The following is a 21,451-nucleotide window of genomic DNA, read 5'->3' as shown; positions in this document are numbered from 1 at the left end:
TTAACCTTGGCCATGACTCTTGGAGCATCCACGACAAAGATTTCATATTTGACTTACATACTCAAATAATGTGACCGGTGTGAATAGTGAGGTCAAGGTTAAGGTCAAATTTGCGATCAATCAAGTCAAAATTGTTGAAGCTATCATCTACTACTTGGGAACTTCCTGGTCCTGTCTATGTTCTCATACACTTGTGTAAATCCACAGTCACTGTCAAATTTAGACTTGTGGAAGCATCGGAAATGAACGATCTCTGTTTATACTTCAAAAAGAAAAGAGAACCCGCAAGGCATAAACATGAAATAATCAATATGGCCACTCAGACTTGACCATTGATTTCAGTCACACTCCCAGGGAATGGGAACTAAATGATGAGTAGTCTTTATTTCTCCCCTGCTTAGAGAAATTCTTAGCTCTTGCACAGTCATTTTGTTTCTTTCTTAAAAATGTCACAGATACAAGCTGCTTTACCTATAGGGGTCACTCCTCTGGCCTCACAGTATGACTTGGAAAACGAATATGTTCTGCAGCTGCAGAGGTAATGAGACTTCAATCTGGAGCCTGAACTTGTTCAAATGAGACTAGTAAAAGTATTTTAAAATACTGTTTATGCCTCTGAAAGATATGTTGGAAATTTTTAATTAGGTTTTGGTATGCAAGATTGAATTTTCATTTGGAAATAAAACACTTTTCTATGATACTGTCTCTTTCCAGAAAATAATTTTTTTACAGTGAGCGCAAGATAGGTTTCACTGGCTTATGTTCTTCAAGACTTGTCTTTTGATGTGCATATATCTAACTGTTCAGCTTGATTCATAGCTGTTCGATCAAATTATTTTCACAAGTATTAATGCCTTTTCCAATGCTTCTTACAAAGGCGACTTCTCCATGAATTCCAACTTTTTTTTTTTTTTACCATTCTTTCAGAAAATGCTACTGAATTTACCTTTATTGTGGTTAATTCACAATTTCTTGTTTGACATTATAACCATCAAAATAATTTGCAAACAAAATGTCCTCACCAAGGTTGTATTTCCCTGTCAGCTCCATCAGTTACCTTGTCATCCTCAGCTACCTTGTTAAAGAAAACAATTTCATATAGGTGCATGTTTCTATTTTGTGTAAATTTCGGTACAGACTGAAAAAAAATTTGTATATAGAAAGGGCAGATAAAACAGTTTCTAATCTCATTTACATTCATTCTTGCAAATAAGGTTTCCTTCATTTCCTGTGCATTCAGTCCGGTATGGATATTCTTCTTGTGACTATTTTGATTTATCATAAAAAGAATATGCTTCCCTATATTCACCGAATAAATTTTCTCTCCAGTGTGACTTGTGAACTGACTTTCATGAGAATAGTCTTTTCCAAATTCACTGCGTCTAAATGTCTTCCTGACACTAGTCGTAAAAGCACTTTTCTCGGAAAACGTTTCCTCGCAGTCAGCAGTACTAAAACATCACTCTCCAGTGTGACTGGCCATATGTCTCACGAGGTCGCGTTTGTCAGCGTAGCCTTTTTCACACTTATTGCACTTGTACGGTTTCTCTCCAGTGTGAGTTCTCATGTGCCTCATGAGTTTACTCCTTGGGAAAAAGGCTTTCCCACACTCGCCACATCTAAACGGCTCCTCGCCAGTGTGAATGATCATGTGATTTATGTAATTGTTTTTGATAGAATATGCTTTCCCACATTCACCACATTTAAATGGCTTCTCCCCTGTGTGGCTGTTCATGTGAACCGAGAGGTGACTACTCTGAGAGAAAGCTTTCCCACATTCCGTGCAACGGAAAGGCTTCTCTCCGGTATGCATCCTCATGTGCTTCTTGAGAGAGCTGTTTTCGGAAAATCCCTTCCCGCAGATCGTGCACGTGAAAGGCTTCTCTCCTGTGTGACAGTTCATGTGCCTTTTGAGCTCGTTTGTGTGGGAAAAAGATTTCCCACACTCTCTGCACGTGTTTTCTCCCGTGTGAACCTTCATATGACTTGTCAGGTGACTTTTATTTATGTACGCTTTCCCACACTCGCTACATTTAAACGGCTTCTCTCCGGAGTGGAGATTCAGGTGGGAAAGGAGGCTGCATTTCTTGGCGTACGCTTTCCCACATTCTTTGCATACGTAAGGCTTCTCGCCTGTATGACTACTTATGTGCCTAATCAAACCTTTCTTCCAAGTAAACGCTTTCCCGCAGTCACTACACTTGAAAGGCTTCTCTCCCGAATGACTCTGCATGTGGATTTTGAGTTGGGACTTCATACGAAACTGTTTTCCACAACTCACGCACACGAAAGGCTTCTTTCCACTACAGATTTGCATGCCTTTTTTAAGATGACTTTCTTGATCATTCAGTATTCCACAGACGTCACTCATTAACTGCTCTTCATTAGTCTGCATTTCCAAATGGTTCCTTGGAATATCACTATCTGCTGAGTCCAAGATGCTTGCATATTTCACTTCTCCGTCACTGTCATTATTTATTTCTGGTTCTTCACTGTCCTCGTATATTTCTGGCTCTGTTTTGAATATCACAATTGGGTTAAAAGGCACAGACATATCATTGGCGGCGTCACTGAAGTCGACCGCGTCATCGTCTTCCTGCTTAATTTTAGAGGGTGATAGCGGATTGTCAATTTCATCACTGAAGCCAACAAAGTCCTCCTCTCCGTGTCTATTTTGAGACTCTGATAATGGATCTTCTGCATCGTCACTGGAGCCGACTGCATCTTCATCTTCTTGCTTGACTAGGGAGACTGACATGGTACCTTTCCTTTTACTTTTCGAATGAAATTCTGGGGGACCTTCGGGATTCATTTTTCCCTTCCTGTTCTTCAGTGTTGCCATATTTTCATAACTTTCAATGCACTGTAGGATCAAAGCCAATTTTTACAGTTCATATCTGAGATGTCACACTTTATAAAACGGACAACTACAATATAAACCAATCTGTCCGCTCCCTACTAGACCATTCTGTATTTAGTGTAAATGAACTTTTTATAACTCTCATTTACACATACCCTGCAATGTATTATATATCATTTTTTCATTGTGGACATGATGGCGGCGTTTAAAAATGACAGATAAAACCCTTATTTAATATTATTAAAAGTTTTTGTTACACAAAAACTTCCATTCAAGTCCGGTTAAAAATGAATTCCTAAAACATCATTGCAAAGTAGTGCAGCCACCTTCATTTTCCAGCAGTACAACCTCATTGCACTGCTGGTGCTATAATTGTAATCTTTCAGAATGGAATTTCACATAGTATTTACAAAATACTGGTACAATAATTCACTGCTTTTGCCAATTTAGCATCCAAAAGTAACATATTTATGTTTAATGAAAAATAGCCATTAATACCATCACAATTTTAAAAGGTTTTACAAATGTAAAACCCCCAATACTTTCAGTCGATGTCAAAATCTGACGGCTGCTTTGAAGAGGACTCTGAAACGAAAAAGCCAACACGGAATTAGGAAATGGTTTGATGTAAGTGGATCGGAACAATATGAGTAAGTTGAAATTAAATCACAAGTTTTCAATAAACATCTGATGTCAATTGTAGTCAATTCCATGGAAGCAGCTATTTAACAAAAGGTGGACATGACCAACACCACTTATTGACACAGCAATGAAATTCTTACGAGAGGCTATACTTTACAGCATTTCCAAGCCACCTGATGCTACATACACACAGCTGCGTTCACTTTTTTATGGGGATTATCACTTCAACGACATAAGCAGACCTTGATGAGTAATTATTCAAGGTACATGTATTAGCCTACATGGAAATGATGGCACCACATGACAGCAGGAACAATGACCCTTGAGGGAAAAGTACAGCATTTCCCAGAATTACTGGGATGTCATTATTCTCATGAGTCAGTTAATTGGAGAATGACGAGTAAAGTACTGTACATCGCTTTCACGTTTCATGCAGAGAAAAATTTTAATATTTTCCTTAAGCCAAAACGACCGGTAAGTGCAATGCTCAGTTTTGTTTACAATAAGTAAAATGGTGATTAATGCATGGTGAAACTTACCCCAAAGCAGTTTCCTTGAAAAAATAAATGTACTTATCACGTAAGTACGCACATGAATTTCAGCATATTCACTTGATAAATAACTTGACGGTAGTCCTCAGGCCTACGCTGTGTAAGATTCCTCAGATCCTCAAGACAGTTCAATCTGGAAAGGTGGAGAACCTTCAGACTTCAATATACATTATTACAGTACTAATCAAAGACCTTCAAATTGCACTTACTAATGTGCTAAAAGCAACTGCATAAAAATGAAAGAAACAAAAAATCATTACTAACATCATATCTATTATTACAGATGATAGAAGTGTATACAAAATTATGAAGTAATAGGGAAATACTCTATCACTCTCAACAGACTTCAACTTAGTCAATTTTGTTGCTTGTCGAACACTTGAATTTCAAGTCTGGAAAAATAAAAATTATACTGTATTTTGTACTTAACAGGAAAATCAGATAAAAGCACTAATATGTATATATTGACACAAATGAATGCAACTAATGAAGGACTGGTCAAGGCCACAACCAAAGATGACGATACACCCACAGGTACTCCAATGACGACATCACTTTGTCCCTGGAGGAGAGATCATGGGGAGACTTCATATCCTTACTACGATTACCAGCCCTCCTAGAAGGGGTAGGACTACCAAACAGTAGGATAAGGATGGAAGAAGGCAGGAGAAAGGAACTAGAAGGATTCACTGACATCCTAAGGGTGTATATTCCCCCTCCCCCAGGAAAACAGCGAATGCCTCTTGTCCTTCCTCCACTTACCAAACTTCTCCCACTGCAGCAAAGCCGAACCAGTACACTCCTTAAAAGGAGAAGCAAGTGTACAAGACTTCCCCCTACGAAAATAACTATACTTATGTGGGTCATCACACGAAGTTTATCATTGGTATGGGGTGATGGTGCAGAATAGACTAGTTACACAGACATCATTCTGCGCTCCATAACGCATTTAGGAACGTCAATGGAGGCGCTGTGGGCCTCGCCAGGTCAGGGCACAGCACCCTACCATAGGTCAAGGTTATGTTAAAGGAAGGGAAGGTTAGGTTAGGGTGTATCCCAAATGAAATATATCTTTTATCAGCTTTCATTTCGGCCGTAAGCACGTTCATGTGCAAAATGGGCGCCGTGTTTACTATCAGCCCCTTGGGGATGTATGTAAAACGAAAAATAATGACAGTAAATACCATAAACATAATGTCTTGCATTGTTTTGGATGTTAAGGCCTAAATGACTCAAGGCCGAAACGACCAGGACTGCCGCCAGATAAGGGTACGATGTCCGACGTAAGGTTAGGTAAAAAATAGGCCTGATTAAGCTGTGTATCCTCTGAAATGTCCTGAGGTGGCCCAGGCCAGACTGTGTGACCAGCCTACATTACCTAGCTCCCTTTTCTGCAGCTATATCGCCACGATATAGTTTATAGGCCAAAAAGACATTAGCTGAAGCATGTATTAAAACAGGCTCATGAAATTAACGCCAGGCCTAGGAATGGTACATTTTAGTGCCGGTAAAAGTCTAAGAGTGCAATTCAGTTGGTCCAGCTGAAGCTAAATGATTTTTTTATTATATCTTTCGAAGCCGCATAAAAAAACTTAAAAAAATATTCGGTACATAATTCTTGCAAACTAATATTTATCACAACAAAAAATAAAATATATATGTAAATGATTGAGGATTTTTTTCTAAGTTTCAATTTTGCGAAATGCACTTGGGGACATTTGGCTCCCCAGGGGCTAGTACTAAACATGGTGAAATGCATTTGACCCCCAGGAGCTAGGCTAGTCCTAGACATGGTGAAATACATTTGACCCCAAGGGGCTGGGCTGGTACTAAACATGGTGAAATGCATTTGACCCCCAGGGGCTAGGCTAGTCGTAAACATGGTGAAATACATTTGACCCCCAGGGGCTAGCACTAAACACTGCAAAATACATTCGATTCCCCAGGGGCTAGGCTAGTCCTAAACATGATGAAATACGTTTGACCCCCAGGGTCTAGTACTAAACACCACAAAAAACATTTGACTCCCCATGGGCTAGGCTAGCAGTAAACATGGTGAAATACATTTGACCCCCAGAGGCTAGTACTAAACACCACAAAATACATTTGCCTCCCCAGGGACTAGGCTAGTCCCAAACATGGTGCAATACATTTGACCCCCAAGGGGCTAGTACTAAACATGGTGAAATAAATTTGACCCCCAAGGGGCTAGCACTAAACACCGGAAAATACATTTGACTCCCCAGGGGCTAGGCTAGTCCTAAACAAGGCAAAATACATTTGACCCCCCAGGGGCTAGTACTAAACATGGCAAAATACATCTGACCCTCAGGGACTAATACTAAACATGGCAAAATACATTTAACCCCAAGGAGCTAGTACTAAACATGGCAAAATACATTTGACCCCCAGGGGCTAGTACCAAACAAGGCGAAATACATTTGTCACCCAGGGGCTGGTACCAAACAAGGCGAAATACATGACCCCGAGGGGCTAGTACTAAACGGCGAAATACATCTGACCCCCCAGGGGCTAGTACTAGACATGGCAAAATACATTTGACCCTCAGGGGACAGTACTAAGCACAGCAAAATACATTTGACCCCCAGGGGCTAGCCCTAAACACGGCGAAATACATTTGACCATCAGGGGCTAGTACTAAACACGGCGAAAACACATTTGACCCCCAAGGGGGCTAGTACTAAACACGGCGAAAGTGTAGATGAACCACTGTTTCGCCGTGTTGAGTACTAGCCATCATAAGGTCTTCTCAGGTCTATGGAGTCAGGGACCTACTCTAGACCTGGATGTGATAACCGGTCATAAGTTTTCTTACTCCATAAATATGCTATAGAAAAAACCGGCTTTTCTTTATGACTTTTTTTTTTTGAACAGTCGGCAAAATGGCATACAGTATTTGCCGTTGAAATGAAAAAGGAGACATTTATAATTACCGTAGTCTGGCCTCCAGAGTCAACACCTGGGTCTTGGCTTCAGGGTCCACAAACCCCTGTAAGGGCCCATTATCCCTTGTGCATATAAATATAATGTATGTTTAGAAGGCCTTATGAAAAAAAGAATAAAATATACAGCGAGCCCGTGATTATAATAAAAAGCTAAGGATAAGATAGAAAAACAGGGTAGGTTAGAGGATTATATATATATATATATATATATATATATATATATATATATATATATATATATATATATATATATATATATATATATATATATATATATATATATATATATATATATATACTTATAACCATCATCAAGGCAACACTAACTTGATAAAAAAAAAAACTTTCCAAAATCTATACGAGGAAAACAAAGGGTGCACTAAATGAATTCCATTGCTGAAAATAATACAAGTAGGTCGTTAATGAGGTCATTTTATTATGTCATAAAAGCAAGCAGCTTGCTGGTTCTTTGAAGACATATAACTCTCTGTCTGATTATATTTGAATAATTCCTGGAAAAATGTAATTGTTTGTCGAGGGTAGAATATTTTTTTCTGACTTTTAGCTGAATTTCCAATTGTCATGGTGGCCGGTAATGTGGCTTTTAACTTTCTCCACAGACTTTCCAAATTCCATGTAATCTCGATGATAACCGATCAGTATCGAACTTTGAAGCCTGAAACAAAATCCTACAAATTGGAAAGCAAAATAATGTATTCAAGAAATCCACATACAGTTTCCCTCTGAAGAGGGAGCATGACGCTCCGCAACTATATTAGGATTTCTTAAAATATATTTGTTCTCCAATTTGTATGGTTTTTCGAGTTCCATGTAAACTGTTTTCGAAGGTTTAACTGATTGGCCATTTTTTTCCCCGAAGTAGAGCTACCCCACCATATAACGACTGCGATGTCAATGAATTAATGTTTTTTTTTTTTAAGAATATTAACTCTTATTTTAGAATTCACCTTTTTACCTGATTTTGCCTAATGATTATTTTTATTAAAGACATATATTTTTAAAGATTTTTCGTCTTTATAGTTTTGCATGAAATTTAAATAAATGTACAATGTTAGATTCTATGCGTTGAATGGCCTTGGCTGCCCCAGTGCTTGGCATGTGTGCTTGAAATCTTAAATCAATCAATTAATCGGAGGTTTAACACATTTTTTACGATATTATGCACGATCTATTGCTAAGAACTTCCCTCTTAGTCGTGTCGTTTAAGCCTACGAAAGAAGATGAGGACTTTATATTTGTTCCCCAAATTGTGGTTTCTTTCAAGTCCAGTATAATCTGTTGTCTATTATATGGACGATAATACCAGAGAAGATAATATACACAGTAAAAATTTCCGTGCCATTTAAACTTGAAAGGAGACAACGACTTTAAATATATTTGTTCTCAAATTTGTTTTTTTAAGTTCCATATAATCTATTATTAGATTACATGGACGATAATGTCATAACAGTAAGAATTTCAGAGTTTTCCAGAGTAGCCGTGCCATTTAAACTTTTGGAAAAAGAAGACGACTTTTAATATATTTCTCCAGTTTTTTGGCAAGTTCCATATAATCTATATTAGAATATATGGTATATGGACGATAATATTTTATTCAGTAAACAGTAAGAATCTCCAAGTTTTCCAGAGTAGCGGTGCCATTTAACTTTTGGGAGAAGAAGACTAAATATATTTGTTCTCCAAATTTTTTTTGGCAAGTTCCGTATGATCTGTATTAGATTACATGGACGATAATGTTTTATATAGCAAACAGTAAGAATCTCCGAGTTTTCCAGAGTAGCCATGCCATTTAAACTTTTGGGAGAAGACGACTTTTAATATATTTCTCCAATTTTTTTGGCAAGTTCCATATAATCTATATTAGATTATATGGTATATGGACGATAATATATTCAGTAAACAGTAAGAATCCCCGAGTTTCCCGGAGTAGCCGTGTCTCTTAAACTCCTGAAAGAAGAAGACGACTTTAAATATGTTTATCCATTTTTTTTACAAGTTCCATATAATCTACATTAGATTGCATGGACGATAATGTTATATAAAGTAAACAGTAACAATCTCCGAGTTTTCCCAGAGTAGCCGTGCCGTTTAAACTTCTGAAAGAAGATGACTTTAAATATTTTTATCCATTTGTTTTTGCAAGTTCCATATAATCTATATTAGAATACATGGACGATATTATATTCAGTAAACAGTAAGAGTTTCCGAGTTTTCCAGAGTAGCCGTGTCTCTTAAACTCCTGAAAGAAGAAGAAGACTTGAAATATGTTTATCAATTTTTTTGCAAGTTCCATATATAATCTATATTAGATTACATGAACGATAATGTTATATAAAGTAAACAATAAGAATTCCCGAGTTTTCCCAGAGTAGCCGTGTCTCTTAAACTCCTGAAAGGAGAAGAAAACTTGAAATATTTTTATCTATTTTTTTGCAAGTTCCACATATAATCTATATTAGATTACATGAACGATAATATTATATAAAGTAAACAATAAGAATTCCCGAGTTTTCCCAGAGTAGCCGTGTCTCTTAAACTCCTGAAAGAAGAAGACGACTTGAAATATGTTTATCCATTTTTTTCAAGTTCTATATAATCTTTATTAGAATACTTGGACGATAATATTATATTCAGTAAACAATAAGAATTCCCGAGTTTTCACAGAGTAGCTGTGTCTCTTAAACTCCTGAAAGAAGAAGACTTGAAATATGTTTATCCATTTTTTTTGCAAGTCCCATATAATCTATATTAGAATACATGGACAATAATAAATAAAGTAAACAATAAGAATTCCCGAGTATCCGCGTCGCTCAAACATTAAGAAAGAAGAAGAACTTTTGGAAAGAAGAAGAAGAAGAAGAACCCCGTCCTCATCGTCAACATCCCGTCAGTCAGTGTCACCGAGGATCAACGTCAGAGTGTTTGTAAACATCCGCCTCTTGTCAAACCGAACCTTTCTCGTCCCGCATTTCACATTGATATTCGAGGTGAGAGGGCATGTCTGCACTTTCCAGAAAAGGCCAGTGGCTTCAAATAGGGGCATGGGAAGTGCCCAGATACCCAGGCGGCCTTATAATAGTTTTTTTTTAGTGTCGGGAGGAAAGTAGGGCAAAGGATAGTTCTTTTAAGGTGGCCGTCAGTCGGAATTTATGATTAGATAAAATTCTGTAATTGCTCGCTGTTCTGTAATTACATAAAATTATGTAATTAAGCTACCAAACATTCCATAGCCAGTTATCAGAAATTCTGGCATTACCTAAAACTGTGGAATTCGTTACCCAAAGCTGTAGAATTCTATTACTTAAAATTCTGTCGTTAGCCGAAATTCTTGTAAAATTCTGTAATTATCAGAAATTTTATCGTTACCCAACATTCAGTCATTACCTTAAACTGTAGAATTCGTTACCCAAAGCTGTAGAATTCTATTATCTATTACTTAAAATTCTGTCGTTACCCGAAATTCTTGTAAAATTCTGTAATTATCAGAAATTCTATCGTTACCCAACATTCAGTCATTACCTAAAACTGTAAAATTCTATTAATTAAAATATTGTCATTACCCAAAATTCTCATAAAACTGTAATTATCAGAAATTGTCATTACCCAAAATTCAGTCATTACCTAAAACTGTTGATTTCTACAGTATCACCTAAAATTCTGTCATTACCAAAAATTCTGTAGCATATCACCTAAAATTCTATAATTATCAGACCTAAATTTCATAATCGATCAATCAATCATTACCTTAAATTTTAGTATTCTGTTACCAATATCAAAAATTCTATCATTACCAAAAATTCTATAGCCTATTACCTGAAATTCCTTCATTACCTAAAGTTCTGTCATTACATAAAACTCTGTTATTACCAAAAATTCTGCAGTTAAAATTCTAAAATTATTACTTAAAATTCTGTCATTACCTAAAATTCTAGAAATAGGCAACCGAAAGTTATACAGTTAGCCTGCCTAAAAGTCTTTAGTTACCTAAAAGTCCATCATTACTTAAAATTCTGTCATTACTTAAAATTCTACGATTAGCCTACCTAAAATTCTGTATTTACTAAAAATTTCATAATTACCTACCATAGACCAGGCTTGGCTATAAAAGATTGTATAATATTTGAATGTTTTTACAGGCCTATAGGCTTAAACATCTTCTGTTAGGCTAGAACAGGACTGTCGGTAATAGGCTAGCATAGGCTAGTCCAACATATTTGTTTCTGAGCCAGTTACACCAGTCAGTCTGAGCCTGTAACTGACAAATAAAAAAAATAAAAAAGTGGGGCATTAGGCCAGTTGGCAGGATATGGGTAGCCTATTTTAGGCTACTGTAGGCTAGACATTTTACAGATGCTGTTTGATGGCCTTCGCAAGACAAAATACTTCCAGGTTTCCTGAATTTGATTTCAGTGTGGTCATTTTATTTTTGCAGTAAACTGGATACTATTGCCGTGTCCCTTCGGTTCAGTAGCTACCAGTTGACATGCAAAATGGGTGCCGTATTGAGTACCAGACCCTTTGGAATGAATGTAAAAACTTAAACAGAAGATGTTAAGTATGTAGCTTAAGCAAAAGATATAATAAAAACAAAAAAAAAAGGCAGTAAATATTTTGATTGGTGACTAGTGGGAAAAGGGGTCTCTTTCTTCTTTAGTAGCGTCTAAAAGAAGCTGTTGGCTGCAGGATAGGCACTTGTAAAGTGATGGTTTTCTTTAAATAAAAATAAACATTTTAAAAAATTCATTGTTACCAATATCACACTTTATATGCTTCTTTCATCCGAGTCACTGTCACCAACGACTCCCAAAACTTTAGTGAGTACTTTCGTAGTTGTTGGACTCTGTTCTGTGGCCTAAGGCCTTTTCTTTAGTTACATGCTGCTATGAGTCAGCTAATGAAATCTTGGTAAGAAAATTCTATAGGGTTGATCATGTATATAATATTACGGTACTCACGGGTTGATTTGACTTGACCTAGACCTTGTAATATTTGCAATGAGTCTTTTATTTTCTTTGACAGATGTGTCCAGTACTGTGCAGTTGATGTCATCTCATCAACAAATGCAAGGCAGAGGTCTTCAGTTAGTACTGTACTGATTTTCAAGATTGAAGATTATTCAACCATCCGTATGGATTTTAGGAATTTTACACAGCCTATGCCATGAAGATTGGTGGTATTTGTAAAGTGAGTACTATACTGTATTCAGAGTGAACTTTATTGTATGAATTTTAGTCATTTTACCAAGCATTTCCCATGAAGACTGCCTTCGTATATAAAATGAGTAAAGGTATACAATATTATGTTAAAATTAATCATATATACCTAGCTAACTAATAAGGAAGATCTAATGCTTTTCTGGCCCGCTGTTTCTCATCCTTTCTCACTGCTGTATTCAGACCATGTCAGTCTTTGAGATTTCTGTCTCTTTTCCAACATCTGGAACCCACATCTCTTTGCCAATTTCCCATGTGTAGTATGATCTTAATATTCTGTGGTCGCATCTTTTCAGAGTCAATTTTCCTTATATTGCATTCTAAGTCTTTATTTTCCCTGCTGGTGGGACTTTTTTTTTAAATTTTCCCTTACCTTCTAAGGGGTTCTACTTCTGGTCTTGACCCATTTTAGTGCAATGTTTTCTTGATCTTGTCCATTCAGGGGATCACCCACCTCAGCACCCTCATTTAAAATATCTTGCTTGTATGCTTAAACAAATAGTTTGGTAGTAAGTTTAGATAACAGAGGGAATTACCCAACTATCACTGTCACCAGAGGGGCTACCTAAAAGGATGCCTGGCTGTAAGGGGGGAGTGGTTCTTTTTTGTGGCCAGGCAGCTGATCTGATGGGTTTTTATTAAAAAAATTTTATAATAAAATACCAATTTCATATATAAATGCTGCCAGAATGCATAAGAGGCTATCCAAAAAGGCACTACAGTACTTTGTCTAAATCATTTGGTTACCGTTTTGAAATATTAAAAAAAGTTTTTATCACATAAAGCTGAACATTTCAGAAAAACCCATTGGTCATAATTAGCCATAATTCAGAGAGCTTAATTCCCCAGGCACATATCCTCTGATGTCTTCAAGACAAGCGAAAAAGCTAGAAGCTACTGCTCACACTTGGGTGTGTCTGATCCACTGGTAGTTAGTAGCTGCCTGCCTTATTCTTTCATGTAAGAAGATTGTCACTAAGCAAGACGGGGTGGGAGGTGGGTACTTTATTATTATTGGTGGGTTTATATCAAAATATAAATTTTTAGTTAGAAAAACTTCATTTGTTTCATATAAACCCATCACTTTGATCAGCTTGAGTTGCTGTTTCAGTGGAAGCTCGAGAAATTCTGACCTGTGGCTTCTGCAAGTCATACACCATTTGCTATTTGGAGTGCCCCACTGTTGGGTACCTGAGATTTGTTTCCTCTTTGAGTGCTGGCATTGGGAAGAACGTAGGTAAGTAAATTGTGATACTGTATACCTGTGTATTTCTCAGCAGTGTATACAGTATTTATATGGCAAAAACTATGCATAGGCTATAAGGCAAGACAGTAATGGTACACACATACAGTACTATTTATGAAATGAAAAAATTGCATGTTAAAAGTTTTGGTCAAGATATTTATTTACAAATTGAAACCAGTCACTTTTAGGTGTAGATGTCCATTGGTGTTGTGATGTCAGTCTGCAGGAAACAGCAAGTCAGTCAGTTTTGTGATAATTTACTTAACGATTTTGAATATTTGACAATACTGTTGTTGCTGTCACTTCTACCCTTCTTATCTGCAGCACTTGAAAAATATCAAATGTCAAGAAATAAGTAACATTTTAAAGAATTCTATTACTATTGTATCTGCAGTGATGATGTTATCAGTGTTATGTACCTCAGACATTTTGTTTGAAAATTGTTGGAGTATACATTATTCTTTTCTGCTGACATGCTCTGCACAATTTTGGAGTATCATTCTCCCCTGCTCTGTGCTTTGTAGAGCGTCGTATACGATAGCCATAACAAAGTTTCAGATACTCATTTTCTTCTTATATATACCTCCAGATATATGAATGCAAAAGAGTTTAAGGGTTAGTAGCATTATTGATTCTCTCCTGGTTAGCATTTCAGTATAATTATAATGAGATTTTTGGGGGAAATGGACCCCTCCCAGCCAGTTCAGTTGGTATAGCCTACACCTCTGCAGCTAAGTGGAGGTTGCATGGGAACAAGTCTCCTTTGTGGAGGTCGCAACCTGCATTAATCACCACTACACGTAATCCAAAAAGAAAGTTAAACGTTGAATGACCAGTTGCTTTGGCATGAGCAAGGTTAAAGTTTTGTATTTACTAAACATAATGTTTATGTAAACCTTTGACTTTTCATAGTACAGACTGATACAGATAAGTACATTACTCTGATATATACTGTACTTGGTTTTGGTTGTATGTACCTCTACTTATGCAGCCCTGTTACCAAGGAATTGTTTAACTGGCAGTGGCATCACCAAGGGGGCCCTGGTCCCCCCCCCACTGCCCCCGGCCAGTTGAAATTCCCCCTTTGTAGCCAAACGTTAATCCTTACAGTGTTTGGAACATTTGCATACAGTTAGAGTTGAAAATTAATTGAAAATTGAACTCTATAATTTCAAATACAGGTTTACTAATTACTAATACTATTATTTTCCTCCATTCACATGGATATATACATTTGAGAATAGTATATTTTACTAAATACAGAATTGTTACATTAGTTTTGTATCATTTTCTTTGGCTCCTCCATAAAATACCTTGCCCCCCCATGATGGAATGCCAGCTACACCACCGAGAACTGAAGATTTAAATTAACTGTAATGTTTTTTCATTCCTTTTGCAGATACTGTATATTCTTACATATATATTCTTACATAATTTCATTATCTAATTATGTTTTGCATTTTTCTAATTTCAGACCTTTTGTCTCGGAAGTCATCAAGTTCTGACGTCAGGAGTAAGGGAATTCCTGAGAGTTTTGCAATATTAAAAGCTTTCTCATTATGGTTGTATGAATAGATGTTTTATCATTAAATTTGTGATATACTAGCAAATGGTAAATTTAGTGAATTATTGCCATAATTTGATAACTTCCTAAATGAAATTAAGTTCTGGAATGAAATCAAGTAACTTTTGACATTTCATTACTGAATCACTTCTAGCAAGTGCAGTTTAATACTTGTACTTTGTTTTGTTTTAATACATGTACTTTGTTTTGTTTTAATACACGTACTTTGTTTGCGATGCATTTGTGTGAAGGATTCTTCTCCAATCAGTCACGAGTTTTTCCTTTTAAAGAAATTCCATGATTTTCAATGGAGCAGTTGTATCAGTAGTTCTTGAATGCCATTATGTCCTCTGTGAATTATATTATTTGAATTGTTGCAATGGGGTGATGTTTTTCTGAATAATACTGTAAAAGAAAAATTATATTCTGTAAACTGCTCATTTGCTATGTTTTAAGGGAATGTATTTTTATGTGGAGGTAGACTGTTGAAGGTAAGAACCTTTTTCGTTAAAAAAATCAGAATTATCGAGCATGGAGCTCCCTGATTTATATTGAGCTGTTATCCTACAGAATTGTAATATCCCAGGGTATGAACTGTAAATATTGACGTTGATCCTGTAGTGTATCGAAAGTCGTACAAGTATGGCAACATGTGAAGACGTTGAGGCAAAAATGAATCCAGAACTTCCTTTAGAAATTGATTTGAAAAGTGAAATAGAAATTCACTTGAAAAGTGAAATTGAAGATACATTACCGGTCTCCCCTGTCAGTCATGAAGAGGAACATTTTGTTCATTGTAATTCTGAGACTGAAAATCAGTTATCATTCTCTCCAGTTAGTCATCAAGAGGACATGGATGGCTGTAATGCTGAAACTGAAGATCCGTTATCCGTCTCTCCAGCCAGTCGAGAAGAACAGGATTCGGTTGGCTGTAGTACAGCTGCCAGTGACGTATCGGTGCCTTTAGATCCGATCGTGATAATCAAGACAGGGCCAGATCCGATCGTGATCTTCAAGAAAGAGCCAGAAACATATGAGAGTGGTGAAGAGCCAGAAATAGATAAGGAGGATGAAAGGGAAGTCAAATACTCTTGGGTAATGGACTCGGCAGATAGTAACAGCGACAAGAATCATGTGGTAGTTCAGACAAAGGAGGAGCACATAACGAGTGGTGAATGTAAGGAATCCCTTGGTCAGGAAAACCTCAGAACTGACGTAAAAATTCGCAGTGGAAAGCAGAGGCTAAAGTGTGTCATTTGTGGGAAAAAATTTGGTAAGAAATCTCACCTCAAAGTTCACATTTTAAGTCACACCGGGGAGAAGCCATTCAGGTGCAACGAATGCGGGAAAGGATTCTCGGAGAACCACAGGCTCACGAAGCACTTGAGAATTCATACAGGCGAGAAGCCGTTCAAATGCAAGCTGTGCGGGAAAGCGTTCTCTCGGAAGAGTTATGTTAACGTTCATGTGAAAAGGCACGCTGGGGAGAAGCCTTTTATGTGCACTGAATGTGGGAAGGCATTTGCTGTGAAAAGGAATCTTGAGTATCACATGAGGGTTCATACTGGAGAGAAGCCGTATACCTGTGATCAGTGTGGAAAAGCGTTTTCCATGAGAAATAGTTTCATGACTCACATGTACAGTCATACTGGGAAAAGGCCGTTTGTGTGCACTGCATGTGGGAAAGCGTATACCAAGAAAAGTAATCTCATCAGTCATATGAACACTCACACTGGCGAGAAACCGTACAAGTGCAATGAATGTGGAAAAGACTTTGCTCAGAAGTTTAACCTCGAATGTCACATGAAAATTCACACGGGGGAGAAGCCGTATAAGTGTAGTGAATGCGCAAGATCGTATCTGTACAGAAGCCATCTCAAAAAGCACATGAAAATCCATACGGGAGAAAACCCATTGCATGGGTGCAGGGAATGCGGGAAGACGTTTTCACAGACGAACGACCTGAAGAGACACATGAACAGTCACACTGGAGAAAAACCTTTCAGCTGCACGATCTGTGGGAAGGGGTTTTCTGAGAAGAGTTCCCTTACGAAGCATTTGAGGATGCACACTGGGGAAAAGCCGTTCAGCTGCACGGAGTGTGGGAAAGCCTTTTCGCAGAAGGGTCATCTCACAGTTCACATGAACAGCCATACGGGAGCAAAGCCTTATAAATGCCATGAGTGTGGGAAAGCATATTCGCATAAAAATAATTATCAAAGTCACATGATAATTCACACTGGCGAGGAACCGTTTCGATGTGGGGAGTGCGGGAAAGCGTTTTATCCGAGAAGCAAGCTCCTGAGACACATGAAGACTCACACAGGAGAAAAGCCATTCAAATGTGGCGAGTGCGGGAAAGCCTATGCGGACAAACGTGACCTCATAAGACATACGGCTAGTCACCCTGGAGAGTAGCCGCCTGTTAGCAGTGATTGTTGGCAAATGTTTTTGTACAAAACTGCTTTCACAAGTGTGTGTAGTTGCACTAGGAAGAATTTATTTTTAATAAATGTAAGTTTACAAATGACACTTTAAATAAAGCTTCCTGGGTGCTGTGAATGGGGGAAAATATTCTTAGAAAATAAGTCTCATAAGTCGTATGAATGTTGACGTTGCAAGGAACTCACTTCTTTAGTGAATGTGAGAAAGTGTCTTAGGAAAGTCATCTCATTAGAGAGAAATTACAAAAAGATGTTACAAAGCTACTGATGATCCACAAAACTCAGGAGGTATTCAGGTGCACTTATCTGAAAAACTGTCGTGTGAAATCTGTATCATAATACACTCAAAATAGAAGACATTCACTTGTGTGTGTAAGAGGGTATCCGATAGAGGTGGTAGTAATTTCAGGTGTCTGGTAAACAAAACTTATACAGTTATTTGGGAAAATGTTACAGAGAACAGACAGAGTTAAGCAACATTCTGTGGTTCGAAAAAGCTCTTAAAAAGTGTCTTGAATTTAAGTAGAGTAAAAGCTATCCAAGAGAGAAGTATTTCACAATGGGGTATGTGAAATTGGTATAGAACTCTGATTTTAATTTTGTTTTGAATGTCACAACATTTGTATATTTTATTACAAAAGAAGACCCTTGGCAGAAAGAAGTCAGTGAAACCAGTCATGTACATAGGTTGAAAAACTTAATCGGTGTACAGAACGTTTAAAAAACTGTATCTAAAATTTCAAATACATTGAATACCTTACAAATGCAAAAACCAGCATTTTAAAAAATACATTGGCCTCGGTTGTTTAAAAGTAATTTAACTTTCAAAGGCAGAAACTAGTGTTGTAAAAGTACTGTGCCAAGGACAAATAAGAACATTTGTAGGATTCCTCGTTTTACTTTCATTTCATAATTGCATTCCCCTCGCAGTTGTAGAATTTGGTGGTTTTTTTCAGTCATGCATTAGAGATAATGACACATCCTAAAAATGGCTCTGTATATATGACATAAAAACTGTTTAAAACTTTGATTGCACAAGGAGCTCACCATTATTTTACAAAAGGGTATCTTTTTATGTCTGTCTTATTCCAGTATCCAAAGTCGATTTTGTTCTGAAATCTCTGGCGTCAGGAAAAGCTCATCGGTCTGCTGGCATCCCTTCTTTGTTTCTTGAGTTTGCAGATTAGCTTTCAGAAGTGCATAGCTGACTTTTTCACCTCTTGGACATTGATTTGTTTTGTACCTATAATCTTTCACATCACCAGTAATGGAGCAAATATTACATCCCAAACTTGGAAGTCATCATTGTGTTATGAAACAAACCATATAAAATTTATATCACGAGTATCCCTAACCATTTATAGTCAGAGCTTTTCAGAGCTTTCTGGCCTGGATTAAATCCAACCTCAGGAGTGTGGAGCCAATATTTTTTATCGCACTCTCAATTGCTCTATTTTGTAGACTTCATCCAGGTTGGAAATTAACATACAATCCACCCTGGTAAGAGACACCTGTAGCATGTACTCTTTGAGTGAAAGTAATGATAGTACAGGCAGTCCCCAGTTATTGGCAGGGGTTCCGTTTCTGACGGTGTGATGGCAACTGAAAATCGGCAATAACTGGAAATGACGAATGTCGGCACCAGTAAGCAGGGATCGGTGTCTCTTGTTAGGTGGGTATAGGCAACGATAAGCAGATATTGGCGCCTAATATCCAGCTATTGTCTTCACTAGACAAGCACCCTAAAACCGGATCGCCGATAATCAGGGACTGCTTGTATTTATAATGCCAAAATTATGATTCCTTTATCCATTCAATAAATGATGTCGATATTTAAAGTGGGTTTTGTCTCAATATCAGGTTTTTATACTTTACTATTTACGTACCACAAGTAAAAGTGTATGTATAGTTTTGCTCTGTTGTAAAAGAAAATACTGTAAATAAAAATATTTACAATGTATTCATCTAATAACACCACATTTTTATTGATATTGTGATATTAAGCAAGGTGGTGACATCATGAAAGAAAAATTCCTGTCAGTGACAGTCTTAGAAAAGACAGTCTTCGAATTTTGATCTCTCTGCTCTTCTTCTCCACAGTCTGCCAAATTCTCCGCTGCTTTATGGTCCTAATAGCGACTATATAAGCACCTTATCAGTTGACTTTGGAAAAGAACTTCATTTGGCCTCACCTTGAGCGAACCTTCTCATTGTGTTGGGATTGGAAAGCAGAAAACCTTCATAATTTTGTCATGTCAAGCTCTCTTCTGGAAGGTATACTGAAAACATATCTATTGTAGTTTTCCCTGCTCAGAAGAGTGGCATGTTCGTAACCATTGCCAACGTCTCATTTCAGGAGTAACAGATTTTGCTTGTTTAAATGTCAGCAAAAACAAAATAGCTTTGAAATGTTTGTGCTTGGTGGGGCTACTCCAGGTCCGTCGTAACAGAGACTGAATTACCTCCATTTGTCAAAAAAGTATGACCTCATTTTCTTAACCACTATTTATATAGGGCAAAATATCATGCAGTAGGCAGCATTTTCTACTGCACTGCTCAGGGAACTCTCAGCTTCGTTAAGGAAATGTCAATTCAGATTCAATAATCACTGCCCGATGAAGTGGGCTTTGGTGGATGCAATTGTTTATGCTTGTTTAATTTCAGTCAAGCCTACACTCAGAGACTGCTGTGTGTGTTTGTCTGCTGAAGAAAACAATCGCTGTGCAGTGGACAACGAAAGCAGAAGTATCCTTAATTGAAAAAATACTGGAGGATGCAGTTTTGTGGAATCCCACTCACCTCCAAACATCCATTACATTTAAAAAAAATTGCTGAGAAACATCTGTATACCGATGTATTTAGCCCCTGAAGCTGGGCAGCATTTCCAGAGATAGCTGGAACTGATGGAGGTATGTGTACAATTATAGTACATGTGTAGTCAGTAAACTCAATTACAGTACAGTATTTAAGAACCTAGTGTTGTCCACACTAAATCTGGCCATGTGAACTGGTTGATGGTTCTTCCACAGCTTGCTTGATGAAACAGCTGACTGTACTCGGTACCATGTAAAAGATAACGTGATCTGCTAATGGAAATGCTACTGGCTGCATGAAACTTTGCTTATGTAACTGCAGCTGTAAAGTGTCAAAGGCTCCTAATATACTGGTTACAGAACTGCAACCCCCGCTTCCTCCAAGGTTCTTCCTAACAAACTCCCTGTCTCCTTACCTGTTCACTGTGCATTGTCAGATTTGGTAGGTCATGTGAGGAAAACTTGCAGATCAGTCTGTCAACACTACGAGTCCCATCCATTTTGGTCTTCCCAAATTCCCTGGGTAAGACCACGGGAATCAAATACTGTAATCTAATGTCTAGGAGGACACAATAATAAAAGAACACCTAAGAAATCAGCAGAGAAGTTATTCTAGGTTCTTTGTGACATCATTAGTGATCTTCCTGTAGGTGAGTCACCAGACATTATTTCATTAATACTGTTTTTGCTTTATCCTAGGATGCCACAACTTGCAGGATATTGTACATCTGGGTCATTCCTCTGTGGACTTACTTATGGTGCCACTCACCAAAGTGGTTAAACTCTTGCTCCGTGGAAGGTGATTGCTTAGATGTACTCTTGCAATCTGGAAGCCTATACAAGTACTTTGTTCAGTCACAGGGTCTACAATGTGGTTCCCCCATCTAGAGTGGAATTAGGATCTCTTTTGGCCCAACCTTCTCTGCTAGCTTCGTATCTGCATTCAACCGAGACATTTATGAAGAGGCTCCACATTCCCGTTTTCAGGTTATCGAGTTTAATCTCCCATCCGTGTTCTACCAGGCTTGCACCCTAAATTGTACTAGGTAATTCTCATCGTGTAAAAGCTCTGAAGAGAGACATCTGTGACAGTAAGTTCCACTACCAATACCTTTTTGGTGTTCATCCAGC

The 21,451-nt window shown here is 37.6% G+C and overlaps 2 protein-coding genes across 5 annotated transcripts; one reads left to right on the top strand and one right to left on the bottom strand.

Annotated features, from left to right (window-relative positions):
• Positions 1 to 1,097: 1,097 nt before the first annotated feature.
• On the bottom strand, positions 1,098 to 7,106 carry LOC136834875 (gastrula zinc finger protein XlCGF57.1-like). 2 transcript variants are annotated; one of them, XM_067097694.1, is made up of 4 exons: positions 6,690 to 6,800; positions 4,318 to 4,445; positions 4,042 to 4,186; positions 1,098 to 3,445 (listed from the first exon to the last, which is right to left on the bottom strand). In XM_067097694.1, exon 4 carries the CDS (start codon positions 2,840 to 2,842, stop codon positions 1,460 to 1,462), a length of 1,383 nt encoding a protein of 460 aa, XP_066953795.1. In that variant the 5' UTR covers positions 2,843 to 3,445; positions 4,042 to 4,186; positions 4,318 to 4,445; positions 6,690 to 6,800; the 3' UTR covers positions 1,098 to 1,459. The 2 variants fall into 2 exon arrangements, with proteins under 2 accessions (XP_066953795.1, XP_066953794.1); XM_067097693.1 differs by lacking the exons at positions 4,318 to 4,445; positions 6,690 to 6,800 and adding an exon at positions 7,008 to 7,106.
• A 2,762-nt stretch (positions 7,107 to 9,868) lies between these two features.
• Positions 9,869 to 18,397, top strand: LOC136834874 (oocyte zinc finger protein XlCOF6-like). Of its 3 annotated transcripts, none has more exons than XM_067097690.1 (4): positions 9,888 to 10,027; positions 12,060 to 12,224; positions 13,103 to 13,249; positions 14,974 to 18,397. In XM_067097690.1, the coding sequence occupies exon 4, from the start codon at positions 15,706 to 15,708 to the stop codon at positions 17,479 to 17,481; it is 1,776 nt and encodes a 591-aa protein (XP_066953791.1). In that variant the 5' UTR covers positions 9,888 to 10,027; positions 12,060 to 12,224; positions 13,103 to 13,249; positions 14,974 to 15,705; the 3' UTR covers positions 17,482 to 18,397. The 3 variants fall into 3 exon arrangements, with proteins under 3 accessions (XP_066953790.1, XP_066953791.1, XP_066953792.1); XM_067097691.1 differs by lacking the exon at positions 13,103 to 13,249 and adding an exon at positions 13,365 to 13,490 and having other exon boundaries at positions 9,891 to 10,027; XM_067097689.1 differs by lacking the exon at positions 13,103 to 13,249 and having other exon boundaries at positions 9,869 to 10,027.
• Positions 18,398 to 21,451: the final 3,054 nt, after the last annotated feature.

The sequence above is a fragment of the Macrobrachium rosenbergii genome, chromosome 54 (assembly GCF_040412425.1).
Source record: "Macrobrachium rosenbergii isolate ZJJX-2024 chromosome 54, ASM4041242v1, whole genome shotgun sequence".
Classification (NCBI taxonomy): domain Eukaryota; kingdom Metazoa; phylum Arthropoda; class Malacostraca; order Decapoda; family Palaemonidae; genus Macrobrachium; species Macrobrachium rosenbergii.
Note: the sequence above shows the minus strand (reverse complement) of the source record. Positions and strands in the feature narration are given on the sequence as shown.

What these genes read in the sequence shown, in the direction of transcription:
- LOC136834875 (XM_067097693.1), bottom strand. Translation starts at nt 2,842, where the DNA reads ATGGCAACACTGAAGAACAGGAAGGGAAAAATGAATCCCGAAGGTCCC.
- LOC136834874 (XM_067097689.1), top strand. Translation starts at nt 15,706, where the DNA reads ATGGCAACATGTGAAGACGTTGAGGCAAAAATGAATCCAGAACTTCCT.